Consider the following 20072-nt stretch of genomic DNA (forward strand, 5'->3'; position numbering starts at 1 on the left):
CTATATACAGGCTATATACAGCTATATACAGGCTCTATACAGGCTCTATACAGCTATGTACAGGCTATATACATGCTATATACAGGGGGTACCGGTACTGAGTCAATGTGTAATAACAGTAGGGAGGCTATATACAGGGGGTACCGGTACCGAGTCAATGTGCGGGGGCACCGGTTAGTCGAGGTAATTGAGGTAATATGTACATGTAGGTAGAGTTATTAAAGTGACTATGCATAGATAATAAACAGAGAGTAGCAGCAGCATAAAATAGGGGTGGGGGGGCAATGCAAATAGTCTGGGTAGCCATTTGATTTGATGTTCAGGAGTCTTATGGCTTGGAGGTAGAAGCTGTTTAGAAGCCTCTTGGACCTAGACTTGGCGCTCCGGTACCGCTTGCCGTGCGGTAGCAGAGAGAACAGTCTATGACTTGGGTGGCTGGAGTCTTTGACCATTTTTAGGGCCTTCCTCTGACACCGCCTGGTATAGAGGTCCTGGATGGCAGGAAGCTTGGCCCCAGTGATGTACTGGGCCGTACACACTACCCTCTGTAGTGCCTTGCGGTCGGAGGCCGAGCAGTTGCCATACCAGGCAGTGATGTAACCAGTCAGTATGCTCTCGATGGTGCAGCTGTAGAACCTTTTAAGGATCTGAGGACCCATGCCAAATCTTTTCAGTCTCCTTAGGGGTAATAGGTTTTGTCGTGCCCTCTTCACGACTGTCTTGGAGTGTTTGGACCATGATAGTTTGTTGGTGATTTGGACACCAATGAACTTGAAGCTCTCAACCTGTTCCACTACAGCCCCGTCGATGAGAATGGGGGCGTGCTCAGTCCTCTTCTTTTTCCTGTAGTCCACAATCATCTCCTTTGTCTTGGTCACGTTGAGAGAGAGGTTGTTGTCCTGGCACCACACGGCCAGATCTCTGACCTCCTCCCTATAGGCTGTCTCGTTGTTGTCTGTGATCAGGCCTACCACTGTTGTGTCATCGGCAAACTTAATGATGGTGTTGGAGTCGTGCCTGGCCATGCAGTCATGAGTGAACAGGGAGTACAGGAGGGGACTGAGCATGCACCCCTGAGGGGCCCCCGTGTTGAGGATCAGCGTGGCAGATGTGTTGTTACCTACCCTTACCACCTGGGGGCGGCCCGTCAGGAAGTCCAGGATCCAGTTGCAGAGGGAGGTGTTTAGTCCCAGGGTCCTTAGCTTAGTGATGAGCTTTGAGGGCACTATGGTGTTGAACGCTGAGCTGGTGTTGATGTGATGGTGATGATGATGATGATGATGGTGGTGATGATCAATCAATCAATCACATTGATTTATAAAGCCCTTTTTACATCAACAGATGTCACAAAGTGCTATACAGAAACCCAGCCTAAAACCCCACACAGCAAGCAATGCAGATGTAGAAGATGTGGTCCTCTGTAGCTCAGCTGGTAGAGCACGGCGCTTGTAACGCTAAGGTAGTGGGTTCGATCCCCGGGACCACCCATACACAAAAATGTATGCACGCATGACTGTAAGTCGCTTTGGATAAAAACGTCTGCTAAATGGCATATTATTATTATTTATTATTATAAGCATTGGTGATGATGATGATGAGGATGATGGTGATGATGATGGTGATGATGGCACCACTTTATTGTGAGAGCAGTAATAACAGCGAGAGAATCAGAATCAAATCTTTATTGAGACTTTGCTTCTTGATTTCATATAGCCTGTTCTGTCTGTGTGCGGTCCAGTACAGTAAGCCCGGCCCCTGCAGAATCAGCGGTCAGCAGCAGCCAATGGTTGATGTCTCGCTCGGCCTTATGGGAGTCCAGGAAGGTGTGGGCCGTCACCTCATATTCTTTACCATACAGAGTCCTGCAGGAATATACAGTATAATATTACTTTTACAATACTACTACTACAATACTACTACTACTGTCACCTCATTCTTTACCATACAGAGTCCTGCAGGAATATACAGTATAATATTACTTTTACAATACTACTACTACTACAATACTACTACTACTGTCACCTCATTCTTTACCATACAGAGTCCTGTTAAAGACAATAACACCCAATAGTACTATTATACTGCTACTATCCTGTGCCTCTAAATTGAAGATGCTCTTCAGAATTTACAAGCGTTTGACGACATTCAGAAACAACTTCACCAACGGAAACTTGTGCTGAATGCCAGAAAGACACAGTTCATGTTTTTTTCCAATCTCAAAGCAGACAAAATGAGTCACTTGTAGATTTGAACTGTAATAAAATGCAAATTAATTACTTTAAAATCATACAATGTGATTTTCTGGATTTTTGTTTTAGATTCCGTCTCTCACAGTTGAAGTATACCTATGATAAAAATTACAGACCTCTACATGCTTTGTGAGTAGGAAAACCTGCAAAATCGGCAGAGTATCAAATACTTGTTCTCCCCACTGTAGCTACTATACTACTATCCAAGTACTACTGTCACCTCATATTCTTTACCATATGGAGTCCTGCAGGAATAGGTTTAATATTAGATACTAGTACTACTATTACTACTATTACTGCTACTACTACTATTACTACTAATTACTACTACAAAATACTACAACAATACAACATAGAGTACTACAACAATACAACATAGAGTACTAATAGACTACTGCTGCTTCTATCCTGTGTAACCTTTACAGGGTTCTCTCATGTGAAATGTCAAGTAAAGTTTTACCACAAGATGTGCTGTCCTAGAACAGCCAGAGCCTGGTTGGTCTTGCAGTGGGAGATTATTACTTTACTGTTGGCCTGTAGAGAGACAGAGTTACATCACTTTACTGTTGGTCTGTAGAGAGACACAGAGTTACATCACTTTACTGTTGGTCTGTAGAGAGACACAGAGTTACATCACTTTACTGTTGGCCTGTAGAGACACAGAGTTACATCACTTTACTGTTGGTCTGTAGAGACACAGAGTTACATCACTTTACTGTTGGCCTGTAGAGAGACACAGAGTTACATCACTTTACTGTTGGTCTGTAGAGACACAGAGTTACATCACTTTACTGTTGGTCTGTAGAGACACAGAGTTACATCACTTTACTGTTGGTCTGTAGAGAGACACAGAGTTACATCACTTTACTGTTGGTCTGTAGAGACACAGAGTTACATCACTTTACTGTTGGTCTGTAGAGACACAGAGTTACATCACTTTACTGTTGGTCTGTAGAGACACAGAGTTACATCACTTTACTGTTGGTCTGTAGAGACACAGAGTTACATCACTTTACTGTTGGTCTGTAGAGACACAGAGTTACATCACTTTACTGTTGGTCTGTAGAGAGACACAGAGTTACATCACTTTACTGTTGGTCTGTAGAGAGACACAGAGTTACATCACTTTACTGTTGGTCTGTAGAGACACAGAGTTACATCACTTTACTGTTGGTCTGTAGAGACACAGAGTTACATCACTTTACTGTTGGTCTGTAGAGACACAGAGTTACATCACTTTACTGTTGGTCTGTAGAGAGACACAGAGTTACATCACTTTACTGTTGGTCTGTAGAGAGACAGAGTTACATCACTTTACTGTTGGTCTGTAGAGACACAGAGTTACATCACTTTACTGTTGGTCTGTAGAGACACAGAGTTACATCACTTTACTGTTGGTCTGTAGAGAGACACAGAGTTACATCACTTTACTGTTGGTCTGTAGAGAGACACAGAGTTACATCACTTTACTGTTGGTCTGTAGAGACACAGAGTTACATCACTTTACTGTTGGTCTGTAGAGAGACACAGAGTTACATCACTTTACTGTTGGTCTGTAGAGACACAGAGTTACATCACTTTACTGTTGGTCTGTAGAGAGACACAGAGTTACATCACTTTACTGTTGGTCTGTAGAGACACAGAGTTACATCACTTTACTGTTGGTCTGTAGAGAGACAGAGTTACATCACTTTACTGTTGGTCTGTAGAGAGACACAGAGTTACATCACTTTACTGTTGGCCTGTAGAGAGACACAGAGTTACATCACTTTACTGTTGGTCTGTAGAGACACAGAGTTACATCACTTTACTGTTGGTCTGTAGAGAGACACAGAGTTACATCACTTTACTGTTGGTCTGTAGAGACACAGAGTTACATCACTTTACTGTTGGTCTGTAGAGAGACACAGAGTTACATCACTTTACTGTTGGTCTGTAGAGACACAGAGTTACATCACTTTACTGTTGGTCTGTAGAGAGACAGAGTTACATCACTTTACTGTTGGTCTGTAGAGAGACACAGAGTTACATCACTTTACTGTTGGCCTGTAGAGAGACACAGAGTTACATCACTTTACTGTTGGCCTGTAGAGACACAGAGTTACATCACTTTACTGTTGGTCTGTAGAGAGACACAGAGTTACATCACTTTACTGTTGGTCTGTAGAGAGACACAGAGTTACATCACTTTACTGTTGGTCTGTAGAGAGACACAGAGTTACATCACTTTACTGTTGGTCTGTAGAGACACAGAGTTACATCACTTTACTGTTGGTCTGTAGAGACACAGAGTTACATCACTTTACTGTTGGCCTGTAGAGATACACAGAGTTACATCACTTTACTGTTGGTCTGTAGAGAGACACAGAGTTACATCACTTTACTGTTGGTCTGTAGAGAGACACAGAGTTACATCACTTTACTGTTGGTCTGTAGGAGACACAGAGTTACATCACTTTACTGTTGGTCTGTAGAGAGACACAGAGTTACATCACTTTACTGTTGGTCTGTAGAGAGACACAGAGTTACATCACTTTACTGTTGGTCTGTAGAGACACAGAGTTACATCACTTTACTGTTGGTCTGTAGAGAGACACAGAGTTACATCACTTTACTGTTGGTCTGTAGAGAGACACAGAGTTACATCACTTTACTGTTGGTCTGTAGAGACACAGAGTTACATCACTTTACTGTTGGTCTGTAGAGACACAGAGTTACATCACTTTACTGTTGGTCTGTAGAGAGACACAGAGTTACATCACTTTACTGTTGGTCTGTAGAGAGACACAGAGTTACATCACTTTACTGTTGGTCTGTAGAGAGACACAGAGTTACATCACTTTACTGTTGGTCTGTGAGAGACACAGAGTTACATCACTTTACTGTTGGCCTGTAGAGAGACACAGAGTTACATCACTTTACTGTTGGTCTGTAGAGACACAGAGTTACATCACTTTACTGTTGGTCTGTAGAGAGACACAGAGTTACATCACTTTACTGTTGGTCTGTAGAGAGACACAGAGTTACATCACTTTACTGTTGGTCTGTAGAGAGACACAGAGTTACATCACTTTACTGTTGGTCTGTAGAGACACAGAGTTACATCACTTTACTGTTGGTCTGTAGAGATACACAGAGTTACATCACTTTACTGTTGGCCTGTAGAGACACAGAGTTACATCACTTTACTGTTGGTCTGTAGAGACACAGAGTTACATCACTTTACTGTTGGCCTGTAGAGAGACACAGAGTTACATCACTTTACTGTTGGTCTGTAGAGATACACAGAGTTACATCACTTTACTGTTGGCCTGTAGAGACACAGAGTTACATCACTTTACTGTTGGTCTGTAGAGACACAGAGTTACATCACTTTACTGTTGGTCTGTAGAGACAGAGTTACATCACTTTACTGTTGGTCTGTAGAGAGACACAGAGTTACATCACTTTACTGTTGGTCTGTAGAGACACAGAGTTACATCACTTTACTGTTGGTCTGTAGAGAGACACAGAGTTACATCACTTTACTGTTGGTCTGTAGAGACACAGAGTTACATCACTTTACTGTTGGTCTGTAGAGAGACACAGAGTTACATCACTTTACTGTTGGTCTGTAGAGACACAGAGTTACATCACTTTACTGTTGGTCTGTAGAGACACAGAGTTACATCACTTTACTGTTGGTCTGTAGAGAGACACAGAGTTACATCACTTTACTGTTGGTCTGTAGAGAGACACAGAGTTACATCACTTTACTGTTGGCCTGTAGAGACACAGAGTTACATCACTTTACTGTTGGTCTGTAGAGAGACACAGAGTTACATCACTTTACTGTTGGTCTGTAGAGACACAGAGTTACATCACTTTACTGTTGGTCTGTAGAGACACAGAGTTACATCACTTTACTGTTGGTCTGTAGAGACACAGAGTTACATCACTTTACTGTTGGTCTGTAGAGACACAGAGTTACATCACTTTACTGTTGGTCTGTAGAGAGACACAGAGTTACATCACTTTACTGTTGGTCTGTAGAGAGACACAGAGTTACATCACTTTACTGTTGGTCTGTAGAGACACAGAGTTACATCACTTTACTGTTGGTCTGTAGAGAGACACAGAGTTACATCACTTTACTGTTGGTCTGTAGAGACACAGAGTTACATCACTTTACTGTTGGTCTGTAGAGAGACACAGAGTTACATCACTTTACTGTTGGTCTGTAGAGAGACACAGAGTTACATCACTTTACTGTTGGTCTGTAGAGACACAGAGTTACATCACTTTACTGTTGGTCTGTAGAGACAGAGTTACATCACTTTACTGTTGGTCTGTAGAGACACAGAGTTACATCACTTTACTGTTGGCCTGTAGAGAGACACAGAGTTACATCACTTTACTGTTGGTCTGTAGAGACAGAGTTACATCACTTTACTGTTGGTCTGTAGAGACACAGAGTTACATCACTTTACTGTTGGTCTGTAGAGAGACACAGAGTTACATCACTTTACTGTTGGTCTGTAGAGAGACACAGAGTTACATCACTTTACTGTTGGTCTGTAGAGACACAGAGTTACATCACTTTACTGTTGGTCTGTAGAGAGACACAGAGTTACATCACTTTACTGTTGGTCTGTAGAGACACAGAGTTACATCACTTTACTGTTGGTCTGTAGAGAGACACAGAGTTACATCACTTTACTGTTGGTCTGTAGAGAGACACAGAGTTACATCACTTTACTGTTGGTCTGTAGAGACACAGAGTTACATCACTTTACTGTTGGCCTGTAGAGAGACACAGAGTTACATCACTTTACTGTTGGTCTGTAGAGAGACACAGAGTTACATCACTTTACTGTTGGTCTGTAGAGACACAGAGTTACATCACTTTACTGTTGGTCTGTAGAGAGACACAGAGTTACATCACTTTACTGTTGGTCTGTAGAGACACAGAGTTACATCACTTTACTGTTGGTCTGTAGAGACACAGAGTTACATCACTTTACTGTTGGTCTGTAGAGACACAGAGTTACATCACTTTACTGTTGGTCTGTAGAGAGACACAGAGTTACATCACTTTACTGTTGGTCTGTAGAGATACACAGAGTTACATCACTTTACTGTTGGTCTGTAGAGAGACACAGAGTTACATCACTTTACTGTTGGTCTGTAGAGACACAGAGTTACATCACTTTACTGTTGGTCTGTAGAGATACACAGAGTTACATCACTTTACTGTTGGTCTGTAGAGACACAGAGTTACATCACTTTACTGTTGGCCTGTAGAGAGACACAGAGTTACATCACTTTACTGTTGGTCTGTAGAGACACAGAGTTACATCACTTTACTGTTGGCCTGTAGAGACACAGAGTTACATCACTTTACTGTTGGCCTGTAGAGAGACACAGAGTTACATCACTTTACTGTTGGTCTGTAGAGAGACACAGAGTTACATCACTTTACTGTTGGTCTGTAGAGAGACAGAGTTACATCACTTTACTGTTGGTCTGTAGAGAGACACAGAGTTATATCACTTTACTGTTGGTCTGTAGAGAGACACAGAGTTACATCACTTTACTGTTGGTCTGTAGAGACACAGAGTTACATCACTTTACTGTTGGTCTGTAGAGAGACACAGAGTTACATCACTTTACTGTTGGTCTGTAGAGACACAGAGTTACATCACTTTACTGTTGGTCTGTAGAGACACAGAGTTACATCACTTTACTGTTGGTCTGTAGAGAGACACAGAGTTACATCACTTTACTGTTGGTCTGTAGAGAGACACAGAGTTACATCACTTTACTGTTGGTCTGTAGAGAGACACAGAGTTACATCACTTTTCTGTTGGTCTGTAGAGAGACACAGAGTTACATCACTTTACTGTTGGTCTGTAGAGAGACACAGAGTTACATCACTTTACTGTTGGTCTGTAGAGAGACACAGAGTTACATCACTTTACTGTTGGTCTGTAGAGAGACACAGAGTTACATCACTTTACTGTTGGTCTGTAGAGACACAGAGTTACATCACTTTACTGTTGGTCTGTAGAGAGACACAGAGTTACATCACTTTACTGTTGGTCTGTAGAGAGAGACACAGAGTTACATCACTTTACTGTTGGTCTGTAGAGACACAGAGTTACATCACTTTACTGTTGGTCTGTAGAGACACAGAGTTACATCACTTTACTGTTGGTCTGTAGAGAGACACAGAGTTACATCACTTTACTGTTGGTCTGTAGAGACACAGAGTTACATCACTTTACTGTTGGCCTGTAGAGAGACACAGAGTTACATCACTTTACTGTTGGTCTGTAGAGAGACACAGAGTTACATCACTTTACTGTTGGTCTGTAGAGAGACACAGAGTTACATCACTTTACTGTTGGTCTGTAGAGACACAGAGTTACATCACTTTACTGTTGGCCTGTAGAGAGACACAGAGTTACATCACTTTACTGTTGGTCTGTAGAGACACAGAGTTACATCACTTTACTGTTGGTCTGTAGAGACACAGAGTTACATCACTTTACTGTTGGTCTGTAGAGAGACACAGAGTTACATCACTTTACTGTTGGTCTGTAGAGACACAGAGTTACATCACTTTACTGTTGGTCTGTAGAGACACAGAGTTACATCACTTTACTGTTGGTCTGTAGAGACACAGAGTTACATCACTTTACTGTTGGTCTGTAGAGAGACACAGAGTTACATCACTTTACTGTTGGTCTGTAGAGAGACACAGAGTTACATCACTTTACTGTTGGTCTGTAGAGACACAGAGTTACATCACTTTACTGTTGGTCTGTAGAGACACAGAGTTACATCACTTTACTGTTGGTCTGTAGAGACACAGAGTTACATCACTTTACTGTTGGTCTGTAGAGACACAGAGTTACATCACTTTACTGTTGGTCTGTAGAGACACAGAGTTACATCACTTTACTGTTGGTCTGTAGAGACACAGAGTTACATCACTTTACTGTTGGCCTGTAGAGAGACACAGAGTTACATCACTTTACTGTTGGTCTGTAGAGACACAGAGTTACATCACTTTACTGTTGGTCTGTAGAGAGACACAGAGTTACATCACTTTACTGTTGGTCTGTAGAGACACAGAGTTACATCACTTTACTGTTGGTCTGTAGAGACACAGAGTTACATCACTTTACTGTTGGTCTGTAGAGACACAGAGTTACATCACTTTACTGTTGGCCTGTAGAGACACAGAGTTACATCACTTTACTGTTGGTCTGTAGAGAGACACAGAGTTACATCACTTTACTGTTGGTCTGTAGAGACACAGAGTTACATCACTTTACTGTTGGCCTGTAGAGAGACACAGAGTTACATCACTTTACTGTTGGTCTGTAGAGACACAGAGTTACATCACTTTACTGTTGGTCTGTAGAGAGACACAGAGTTACATCACTTTACTGTTGGTCTGTAGAGAGACACAGAGTTACATCACTTTACTGTTGGTCTGTAGAGACACAGAGTTACATCACTTTACTGTTGGTCTGTAGAGACACAGAGTTACATCACTTTACTGTTGGTCTGTAGAGACACAGAGTTACATCACTTTACTGTTGGTCTGTAGAGAGACACAGAGTTACATCACTTTACTGTTGGTCTGTAGAGACACAGAGTTACATCACTTTACTGTTGGTCTGTAGAGAGACACAGAGTTACATCACTTTACTGTTGGTCTGTAGAGACACAGAGTTACATCACTTTACTGTTGGTCTGTAGAGAGACACAGAGTTACATCACTTTACTGTTGGTCTGTAGAGAGACACAGAGTTACATCACTTTACTGTTGGTCTGTAGAGACACAGAGTTACATCACTTTACTCCACATTCTGATTGTGCCTCATTGTTTTGACAGTTGTACACTCTTAGAAAAAAAGGTGCTCTCTAGAACCGAAAAGGGTTCTTCGGCTATCCCCATAGGAGAACCCTTTTTAGAACCCTTTTTGGTTCCAGGTAGAAACCTTTTGGTTCCATTTAGAACTTTTACTACATTGAACCCAAAAGGGTTCTACCGGGAACTAGAAAGGGTTCTCCTGGGAACCAGAAAGGGTTCTACCGGGAACTAGAAGGGGTTCTACCGGGAACTAGAAAGGGTTCTACCGGGAACTAGAAAGGGTTCTCCTGGGAACTAGAAAGGGTTCTCCTGGGAACCAGAAAGGGTTCTACCGGGAACTAGAAAGGGTTCTCCTGGGAACTAGAAAGGGTTCTCCTGGGAACCAGAAAGGGTTCTACCGGGAACTAGAAAGGGTTCTCCTATGGGGAACCAGAAAGGGTTCTACCGGGAACTAGAAAGGGTTCTCCTGGGAACCAGAAAGGGTTCTACCGGGAACTAGAAAGGGTTCTCCTATGGGGACCAGAAAGGGTTCTACCGGGAACTAGAAAGGGTTCTCCTATGGGGACCAGAAAGGGTTCTACCGGGAACTAGAAAGGGTTCTACCGGGAACCAGAAAGGGTTCTACCGGGAACCAGAAAGGGTTCTACCGGGAACTAGAAAGGGTTCTCCTGGGAACTAGAAAGGGTTCTACCGGGAACTAGAAAGGGTTCTCCTGGGAACCAGAAAGGGTTCTACCGGGAACTAGAAAGGGTTCTCCTATGGGGAACCAGAAAGGGTTCTACCGGGAACTAGAAAGGGTTCTACCGGGAACTAGAAAGGGTTCTCCTGGGAACTAGAAAGGGTTCTCCTGGGGACCAGAAAGGGTTCTACCGGGAACTAGAAAGGGTTCTACCGGGAACCAGAAAGGGTTCTACCGGGAACCAGAAAGGGTTCTACCGGGAACCAGAAAGGGTTCTCCTGGGAACCAGAAAGGGTTCTCCTGGGAACCAGAAAGGGTTCTACCGGGAACTAGAAAGGGTTCTCCTGGGAACTAGAAAGGGTTCTACCGGGAACTAGAAAGGGTTCTACCGGGAACTAGAAAGGGTTCTCCTGGGAACTAGAAAGGGTTCTACCGGGAACTAGAAAGGGTTCTACCGGGAACTAGAAAGGGTTCTCCTGGGAACTAGAAAGGGTTCTCCTGGGAACCAGAAAGGGTTCTACCGGGAACTAGAAAGGGTTCTCCTATGGGGAACCAGAAAGGGTTCTACCGGGAACTAGAAAGGGTTCTACCGGGAACTAGAAAGGGTTCTCCTGGGGACCAGAAAGGGTTCTCCTGGGGACCAGAAAGGGTTCTACCGGGAACTAGAAAGGGTTCTACCGGGAACCAGAAAGGGTTCTACCGGGAACCAGAAAGGGTTCTACCGGGAACCAGAAAGGGTTCTCCTGGGAACCAGAAAGGGTTCTCCTGGGAACCAGAAAGGGTTCTACCGGGAACTAGAAAGGGTTCTCCTGGGAACTAGAAAGGGTTCTACCGGGAACTAGAAAGGGTTCTACCGGGAACTAGAAAGGGTTCTCCTGGGAACTAGAAAGGGTTCTCCTGGGAACTAGAAAGGGTTCTACCGGGAACTAGAAAGGGTTCTCCTATGGGGACAGCCGAAGAACCCTTTTGGAACCCTTTTTTCTAAAAGTGTAGACAATTACAAGATGTTGTGTTGTGTTCTGATTGTGATCAGATCTTCCTGACCACCTCTGGAGGTAGTCAGGGAACCATTGTGTCTGGATATTTAACAAGTGTAAACAGATCTGGATGGTCAAACCATCATTATACTGCTCTTCAAAATCATTGATGGGTGGCACCATTGACATATAGCATCAATAAGTGTCTTAAAATAAATAAATTCATATTCTTTTCAAAGAAAATCTGTGAAATGATTTGCATACAGAGAGGGACCAGGAAACCTGGTCACAATGTAGACACAGTGGACAGAAAAGAGACGCATTTTAAAACACGTCAAACCTTGATCAGACAGTGATTGGATCATCTTGATCAGATCACAAAAACCGGGCTACTGATAACATAACCGTGTGTGTGACTGTGTGTTTTACGTACAGGAACAGGCAGCCCCTCATGCTCCAGTCTTTCCTGGGGGTCATTGTGTAGAACCTTCCACCAGGACAGGAAGTTAGCCTGCTCCTCCATGATCACTTCCTGGAGGCGGGACTTCTTGGCGCACTTCAAATCACACCAAACTTTATTTGTAAAGCATATTTCATACACCTAGCTAAAATACACCTCACATAAATTATAAGAAAGAAAACTGAAATGAAAATAAAGTAGGAAAAAAATGAAGATAAAGTGAAGAAATAAAGACAATCCAGAGTTACCAGTCTGTTAGGGGTCAGTCCTTCAATGAAAGAGTTACCAGTCTGTTAGGGGTCAGTCCTTCAATGAAAGAGTTACCAGTCTGTTAGGGGTCAGTCCTTCAATGAAAGAGTTACCAGTCTGTTAGGGGTCAGTCCTTCAATGAAAGAGTTACCAGTCTGTTAGGGGTCAGTCCTTCAATGAAAGAGTTACCAGTCTGTTAGGGGTCAGTCCTTCAATGAAAGAGTTACATGTCTGTTAGGGGTCAGTCCTTCAATGAAAGAGTTACCAGTCTGTTAGGGGTCAGTCCTTCAATGAAAGAGTTACACGTCTGTTAGGGGTCAGTCCTTCAATGAAAGAGTTACACGTCTGTTAGGGGTCAGTCCTTCAATGAAATAGTTACCAGTCTGTTAGGGGTCAGTCCTTCAATGAAAGAGTTACACGTCTGTTAGGGGTCAGTCCTTCAATGAAAGAGTTACCAGTCTGTTAGGGGTCAGTCCTTCAATGAAAGAGTTACCAGTCTGTTAGGGGTCAGTCCTTCAATGAAAGAGTTACACGTCTGTTAGGGGTCAGTCCTTCAATGAAAGAAAGAACAATCACCTTCTGGAAGGTCTTGTGGTCACTCGTCAGATACAACTGTAAAACACACACACACAATCACAGACACACACACACACACACACACACTCAGTAAGCTGGTGCTTTCTCTACTTTTTATTTTATTTATATTTTATTTATTTTTATTTAACCTTTATTTAACCAGGTAAGCCAGTTGAGAACAAGTTCTCATTTACAACTGCGACCTGGCCAAGATAAAGCAAAGCAGTGCGATAAAAACAACAACACAGAGTTACATATGGGGTAAAACAAAACATAAAGTCAAAAATACAACAGAAAATATATATACAGTGTGTGCAAATGTAGCAAGTTATGGAGGTAAGGCAATAAATAGGCCATAGTGCAAAATAATTACAATTAGTATTAACACTGGAATGATAGATGTGCAAGAGATGATGTGCAAATAGAGATACTGGGTTGCAAAAGAGCAAAATAAATAACAATATAGGGATGAGGTAGTTAGGTGGGCTAATTTCAGATGGGCTGTGTACAGGTGCAGTGATCGGTAAGCTGCTCTGACAACTGATGCTTAAAGTTAGTGAGGGAGATAAGAGTCTCCAGCCTCAGAGATTTTTGCAGTTCGTTCCAGTAATTTGCAGCAGAGAACTGGAAGGAATGGCGGGCAAAGGAGGTGTTGGCTTTGGGGATGACCAGTGAGATATACCTGCTGGAGCGCAGACTACGGGTGGGTGCTGCTATGGTGACCAATGAGCTAAGATAAGGCAGGGATTTGCCTAGCAGTGATTTATAGATGGCCTGGAGCCAGTGGGTTTGGCGACGAATATGTAGTGAGGACCAGCCAAGGCAGGGATTTCCATGGTACGCGTCTGTTAGGGGTCAGGGGTCAGACATACATTTATTTTAGGGGTTAGGGGTCAGGGTTACATGTCTGTTAGGGTTAGGGGTCAGGGATACATGTCTGTTAGGGGTTAGGGTTAGGGGTCAGGGTTACATGTCTGTTAGGGTTAGGGGTCAGGGATACATGTCTGTTAGGGGTTAGGGTTAGGGGTCAGGGTTACATGTCTGTTAGGGGTCAGGGATACATGTCTGTTAGGGGTTAGGGTTAGGGGTCAGGGTTACATGTCTGTTAGGGTTAGGGGTCAGGGATACATGTCTGTTAGGGGTTAGGGTTAGGGGTCAGGGATACATGTCTGTTAGGGTTAGGGGTCAGGGATACATGTCTGTTAGGGGTTAGGGGTCAGGGATACATGTCTGTTAGGGGTTAGGGGTCAGGGATACATGTCTGTTAGGGGTTAGGGGTCAGGGATACATGTCTGTTAGGGGTTAGGGGTCAGGGATACATGTCTGTTAGGGGTTAGGGTTAGGGGTCAGGGATACATGTCTGTTAGGGGTTAGGGGTCAGGGATACATGTCTGTTAGGGGTTAGGGGTCAGGGATACATGTCGGTTAGGGGTCAGGGATACATGTCTGTTAGGGGTTAGGGTTAGGGGTCAGGGATACATGTCTGTTAGGGGTTAGGGTTAGGGGTCAGGGATACATGTCTGTTAGGGTTAGGGTTAGGGGTCAGGGATACATGTCTGTTAGTGGTTAGGGGTCAGGGTTACATGTCTGTTAGGGGTCAGGGATACATGTCTGTTAGGGGTTAGGGGTCAGGGATACATGTCTGTTAGGGGTCAGGGATACATGTCTGTTAGTGGTTAGGGTTAGGGGTCAGGGATACATGTCTGTTAGTGGTTAGGGGTCAGGGATACATGTCTGTTAGGGGTTAGGGGTCAGGGATACATGTCTGTTAGGGGTTAGGGGTCAGGGATACATGTCTGTTAGGGGTCAGGGATACATGTCTGTTAGGGGTTAGGGTTAGGGGTCAGGGATACATGTCTGTTAGGGGTTAGGGGTCAGGGATACATGTCTGTTAGGGGTTAGGGGTCAGGGATACATGTCTGTTAGGGGTTAGGGGTCAGGGATACATGTCTGTTAGGGGTCAGGGCCCGGTTGCCATAAAACAGCTTAAGGATTTACCTTAAGGAATAATTTCTCCTTTACTAAGGGAATTGTTTAAGGGTGTTGAATAGAGCCCCCAAAATATTTCCTTAGATAAGGTCATACTTAAAGGGTTTTACGATAGTTTGAAGGCATGTACCGCAGAAAGAGTGTCTGGTTACCATGGAGATGGCCTGTTTCACTGACTAAATGTCTCCTCAAGAGATTGCATTTATTTTGTGAGGTAGCAAAATAGAACTCCTACAATCAAGACAGGATAACCAAATTGTTTCAGAAGATAATAAACCAAGTTTCTTGTAGTTACTTTTTTCTGGAACACTATTCTGAGTCTCATCACCTCTCAACTAGGTCAGCCGTTTCAACCTGGAACACTATTCTGAGTCTCATCACCTCTCAACTAGGTCAGCTGTTTCAACCTGGAACACTATTCTGAGTCTCATCACCTCTCAACTAGGTCAGCTGTTTCAACCTGGAACACTATTCTGAGTCTCATCACCTCTCAACCAGGTCAGCTGTTTCAACCTGGAACACTATTCTGAGTCTCATCACCTCTCAATTAGGTCAGCTGTTTCAACCTGGAACACTATTCTGAGTCTCATCACCTCTCAACTAGGTCAGCTGTTTCAACCTGGAACACTATTCTGAGTCTCATCACCTCTCAACTAGGTCAGCTGTTTCAACCTGGAACACTATTCTGAGTCTCATCACCTCTCAATTAGGTCAGCTGTTTCAACCTGGAACACTATTCTGAGTCTCATCACCTCTCAACTAGGTCAGCTGTTTCAACCTGGAACACTATTCTGAGTCTCATCACCTCTCAACTAGGTCAGCTGTTTCAACCTGGAACACTATTCTGAGTCTCATCACCTCTCAACTAGGTCAGCGGTTTCAACCTGGAACACTATTCTGAGTCTCATCACCTCTCAACTAGGTCAGCTGTTTCAACCTGGAACACTATTCTGAGTCTCATCACCTCTCAACTAGGTCAGCTGTTTCAACCTGGAACACTATTCTGAGTCTCATCACCTCTCAACCAGGTCAGCTGTTTCAACCTGGAACACTATTCTGAGTCTCATCACCTCTCAACCAGGTCAGCTGTTTCAACCTGGAACACTGTTCTGAGTCTCATCACCTCTCAACTAGGTCAGCTGTTTCAACCTGGAACACTATTCTGAGTCTCATCACCTCTCAACTAGGTCAGCGGTTTCAACCTGGAACACTATTCTGAGTCTCATCACCTCTCAACTAGGTCAGCTGTTTCAACCTGGAACACTATTCTGAGTCTCATCACCTCTCAACTAGGTCAGCCGTTTCAACCTGGAACACTATTCTGAGTCTCATCACCTCTCAACTAGGTCAGCTGTTTCAACCTGGAACACTATTCTGAGTCTCATCACCTCTCAATTAGGTCAGCTGTTTCAACCTGGAACACTATTCTGAGTCTCATCACCTCTCAACTAGGTCAGCTGTTTCAACCTGGAACACTATTCTGAGTCTCATCACCTCTCAACCAGGTCAGCTGTTTCAACCTGGAACACTATTCTGAGTCTCATCACCTCTCAACCAGGTCAGCTGTTTCAACCTGGAACACTGTTCTGAGTCTCATCACCTCTCAACTAGGTCAGCTGTTTCAACCTGGAACACTATTCTGAGTCTCATCACCTCTCAACTAGGTCAGCTGTTTCAACCTGGAACACTGTTCTGAGTCTCATCACCTCTCAACTAGGTCAGCTGTTTCAACCTGGAACACTATTCTGAGTCTCATCACCTCTCAACTAGGTCAGCTGTTTCAACCTGGAACACTATTCTGAGTCTCATCACCTCTCCACTAGGTCAGCTGTTTCAACCTGGAACACTATTCTGAGTCTCATCACCTCTCAACTAGGTCAGCTGTTTCAACCTGGAACACTATTCTGAGTCTCATCACCTCTCAACTAGGTCAGCTGTTTCAACCTGGAACACTGTTCTGAGTCTCATCACCTCTCAACTAGGTCAGCTGTTTCAACCTGGAACACTATTCTGAGTCTCATCACCTCTCAACTAGGTCAGCTGTTTCAACCTGGAACACTATTCTGAGTCTCATCACCTCTCCACTAGGTCAGCTGTTTCAACCTGGAACACTATTCTGAGTCTCATCACCTCTCAACTAGGTCAGCGGTTTCAACCTGGAACACTATTCTGAGTCTCATCACCTCTCAACTAGGTCAGCTGTTTCAACCTGGAACACTATTCTGAGTCTCATCACCTCTCAACTAGGTCAGCCGTTTCAACCTGGAACACTATTCTGAGTCTCATCACCTCTCAACTAGGTCAGCCGTTTCAACCTGGAACACTATTTTGAGTCTCATCACCTCTCAACTAGGTCAGCCGTTTCAACCTGGAACACTATTCTGAGTCTCATCACCTCTCAACTAGGTCAGCTGTTTCAACCTGGAACACTATTCTGAGTCTCATCACCTCTCAACTAGGTCAGCCGTTTCAACCTGGAACACTATTCTGAGTCTCATCACCTCTCAACTAGGTCAGCCGTTTCAACCTGGAACACTATTTTGAGTCTCATCACCTCTCAACTAGGTCAGCCGTTTCAACCTGGAACACTATTCTGAGTCTCATCACCTCTCAACTAGGTCAGCTGTTTCAACCTGGAACACTATTCTGAGTCTCATCACCTCTCAACCAGGTCAGCTGTTTCAACCTGGAACACTATTCTGAGTCTCATCACCTCTCAACTAGGTCAGCTGTTTCAACCTGGAACACTATTCTGAGTCTCATCACCTCTCAACTAGGTCAGCTGTTTCAACCTGGAACACTGTTCTGAGTCTCATCACCTCTCAACTAGGTCAGCTGTTTCAACCTGGAACACTATTCTGAGTCTCATCACCTCTCAACTAGGTCAGCTGTTTCAACCTGGAACACTATTCTGAGTCTCATCACCTCTCAACTAGGTCAGCTGTTTCAACCTGGAACACTATTCTGAGTCTCATCACCTCTCAACTAGGTCAGCTGTTTCAACCTGGAACACTATTCTGAGTCTCATCACCTCTCAACTAGGTCAGCTGTTTCAACCTGGAACACTGTTCTCCTGCTTTGGTCGGTTTCAGTCATTCCAGGAAGCCCTGAAGAGCAGGAGTGTGTGCAGGGTTTTGTCCCAGCCCAGCTCTAACACCTGACTTAAATAATCAACATACCGAATCACGGCGATAGACTATGATTTATAATCAGGTATGGGCTGGGCTGGAACAAAAGCTTATACACATTCCTGCCATTCAGACCTGGAGCTGTCCACCTGTTGAAGTCATTATTCTGTAGGCTACTATGGGTACAATTCGGGGGGTTTTGATATATAACACATGCTCCACTCTCAAGTTGAAGTGGAACTTGTTGACAGATGCCATGGCGGCAGCTGCTGAGAAGAAGGGAGCAGCTGAGAACCAAAAGGCTGCAGCACTGGTCCACACCTGCCCTGTCTGTCAGGTGAGTAGTACTGGTTGGTACTGTATGGGCCTTTAGGTTCTTCTCCATGTGTAGGCTATTGGGCTGGTCTGTGTGGTTCAATATTTCATATGTGTAGTAGTTTGTTGCATCGTATTGCTTAGTTTATCATTTGTCAACTTTAAATGAAATCTAAGCCACAGATTAACTTCCTCCATTTTGTACTTGACCTTTATAGATGCAGACCCGAAGACATTCAAGCAGCACTTTGAGAGCAAGCATCCCAAGTCTCCAATGGTCCCAGTACTGGTTGATGTGCAGGCATCCCAAGTCTCCAATGGTCCCAGTACTGGTTGATGTTCAGGCCTAAGTGACCACACACTCAAATGGACCTACAGCTGGGGTAAGATTCTTTCATAATTCACACACAGTAGACTCTACGTCTACAATGTGGTCAACAAAATGCTGTCTTCAATGCTTAAGTTGTATTGTCTATGGCTCAATTTTTGGAAATGCTGTGATCACTCATCAACTTTAATGTTGTGATTCACAGACACACGATGACCACGATGTCGAGGGACATGCTCAGACCCTGAGTATGACTGGATGTTACAGGCTTTGGTTTTTCCATTTATGTTTTGAGGTTGGACTTCAGCACGTATAGCTTGTTTGCACGTAGGTCGCACCGATTGGTGTCACCTCGTTAGTCAGTATGTGTTACACCTGTGCTAGTTGCCATCTCTCATTAGCGGGAAGGCATTTCACCTGTGCTGGCCCAGGTGGTATTTAAGAGTGGCTGATCCAGTGGTCTTGATAGATGTGGAGGGTTAACTCCTTTAGTTGTCTTGGTAGATGTGGAGGGTTAACTCCTCCAGTTGTCTTGATAGATGTGGAGGGTTAACTCCTTTAGTTGTCTTGATATATGTGGAGGGTTAACTCCTTTAGTTGTCTTGATAGATGTGGAGGGTTAACTCCTCCAGTTGTCTTGATAGATGTGGAGGGTTAACTCCTTTAGTTGTCTTGATAGATGTGGAGGGTTAACTCCTCCAGTTGTCTTGATAGATGTGGAGGGTTAACTCCTTTAGTTGTCTTGATATATGTGGAGGGTTAACTCCTTTAGTTGTCTTGATAGATGTGGAGGGTTAACTCCTCCAGTTGTCTTGATAGATGTGGAGGGTTAACTCCTTTAGTTGTCTTGATAGATGTGGAGGGTTAACTCCTCCAGTTGTCTTGATAGATGTGGAGGGTTAACTCCTTTAGTTGTCTTGATAGATGTGGAGGGTTAACTCCTCCAGTTGTCTTGATAGATGTGGAGGGTTAACTCCTTTAGTTGTCTTGATAGATGTGGAGGGTTAACTCCTCCAGTTGTCTTGATAGATGTGGAGGGTTAACACCTTTAGTTGTCTTGATAGATGCGGAGGGTTAACTCCTCCAGTTGTCTTGATAGATGTGGAGGGTTAACTCCTTTAGTTGTCTTGAGAGATGTGGAGGGTTAACACCTTTAGTTGTCTTGAGAGATGTGGAGGGTTAACACCTTTAGTTGTCTTGAGAGATGTGGAGGGTTAACACCTTTAGTTGTCTTGAGAGATGTGGAGGGTTAACA

General features: G+C 43.8%; 1 protein-coding gene across 2 annotated transcripts in view; it reads right to left on the reverse strand.

Annotated features, from left to right (window-relative positions):
* Positions 1–1610: 1610 nt before the first annotated feature.
* The window catches only part of cfap161 (cilia and flagella associated protein 161), a 43746-nt gene continuing 25284 nt past the window's right edge, over positions 1611–20072 (reverse strand). The window contains exons 6-9 of one of the 2 annotated variants that reach the window (XM_041869458.2): positions 13058–13093; positions 12206–12328; positions 2710–2783; positions 1611–1862 (exon numbers count right to left, since the gene is read on the reverse strand). In XM_041869458.2, coding sequence (XP_041725392.1) covers positions 1706–1862; positions 2710–2783; positions 12206–12328; positions 13058–13093 — 390 coding nt within the window. In that variant the 3' untranslated portion in view covers positions 1611–1705. Of the gene's footprint in view, positions 1863–2008; positions 2046–2709; positions 2784–12205; positions 12329–13057; positions 13094–20072 lie in introns of those variants that run through there. The other variant, XM_041869459.1, reaches the window with a different exon arrangement.

This window comes from Coregonus clupeaformis, unplaced genomic scaffold (genome assembly GCF_020615455.1).
Source record: "Coregonus clupeaformis isolate EN_2021a unplaced genomic scaffold, ASM2061545v1 scaf0384, whole genome shotgun sequence".
In the NCBI taxonomy this organism is placed as follows: Eukaryota; Metazoa; Chordata; class Actinopteri; order Salmoniformes; family Salmonidae; genus Coregonus; species Coregonus clupeaformis.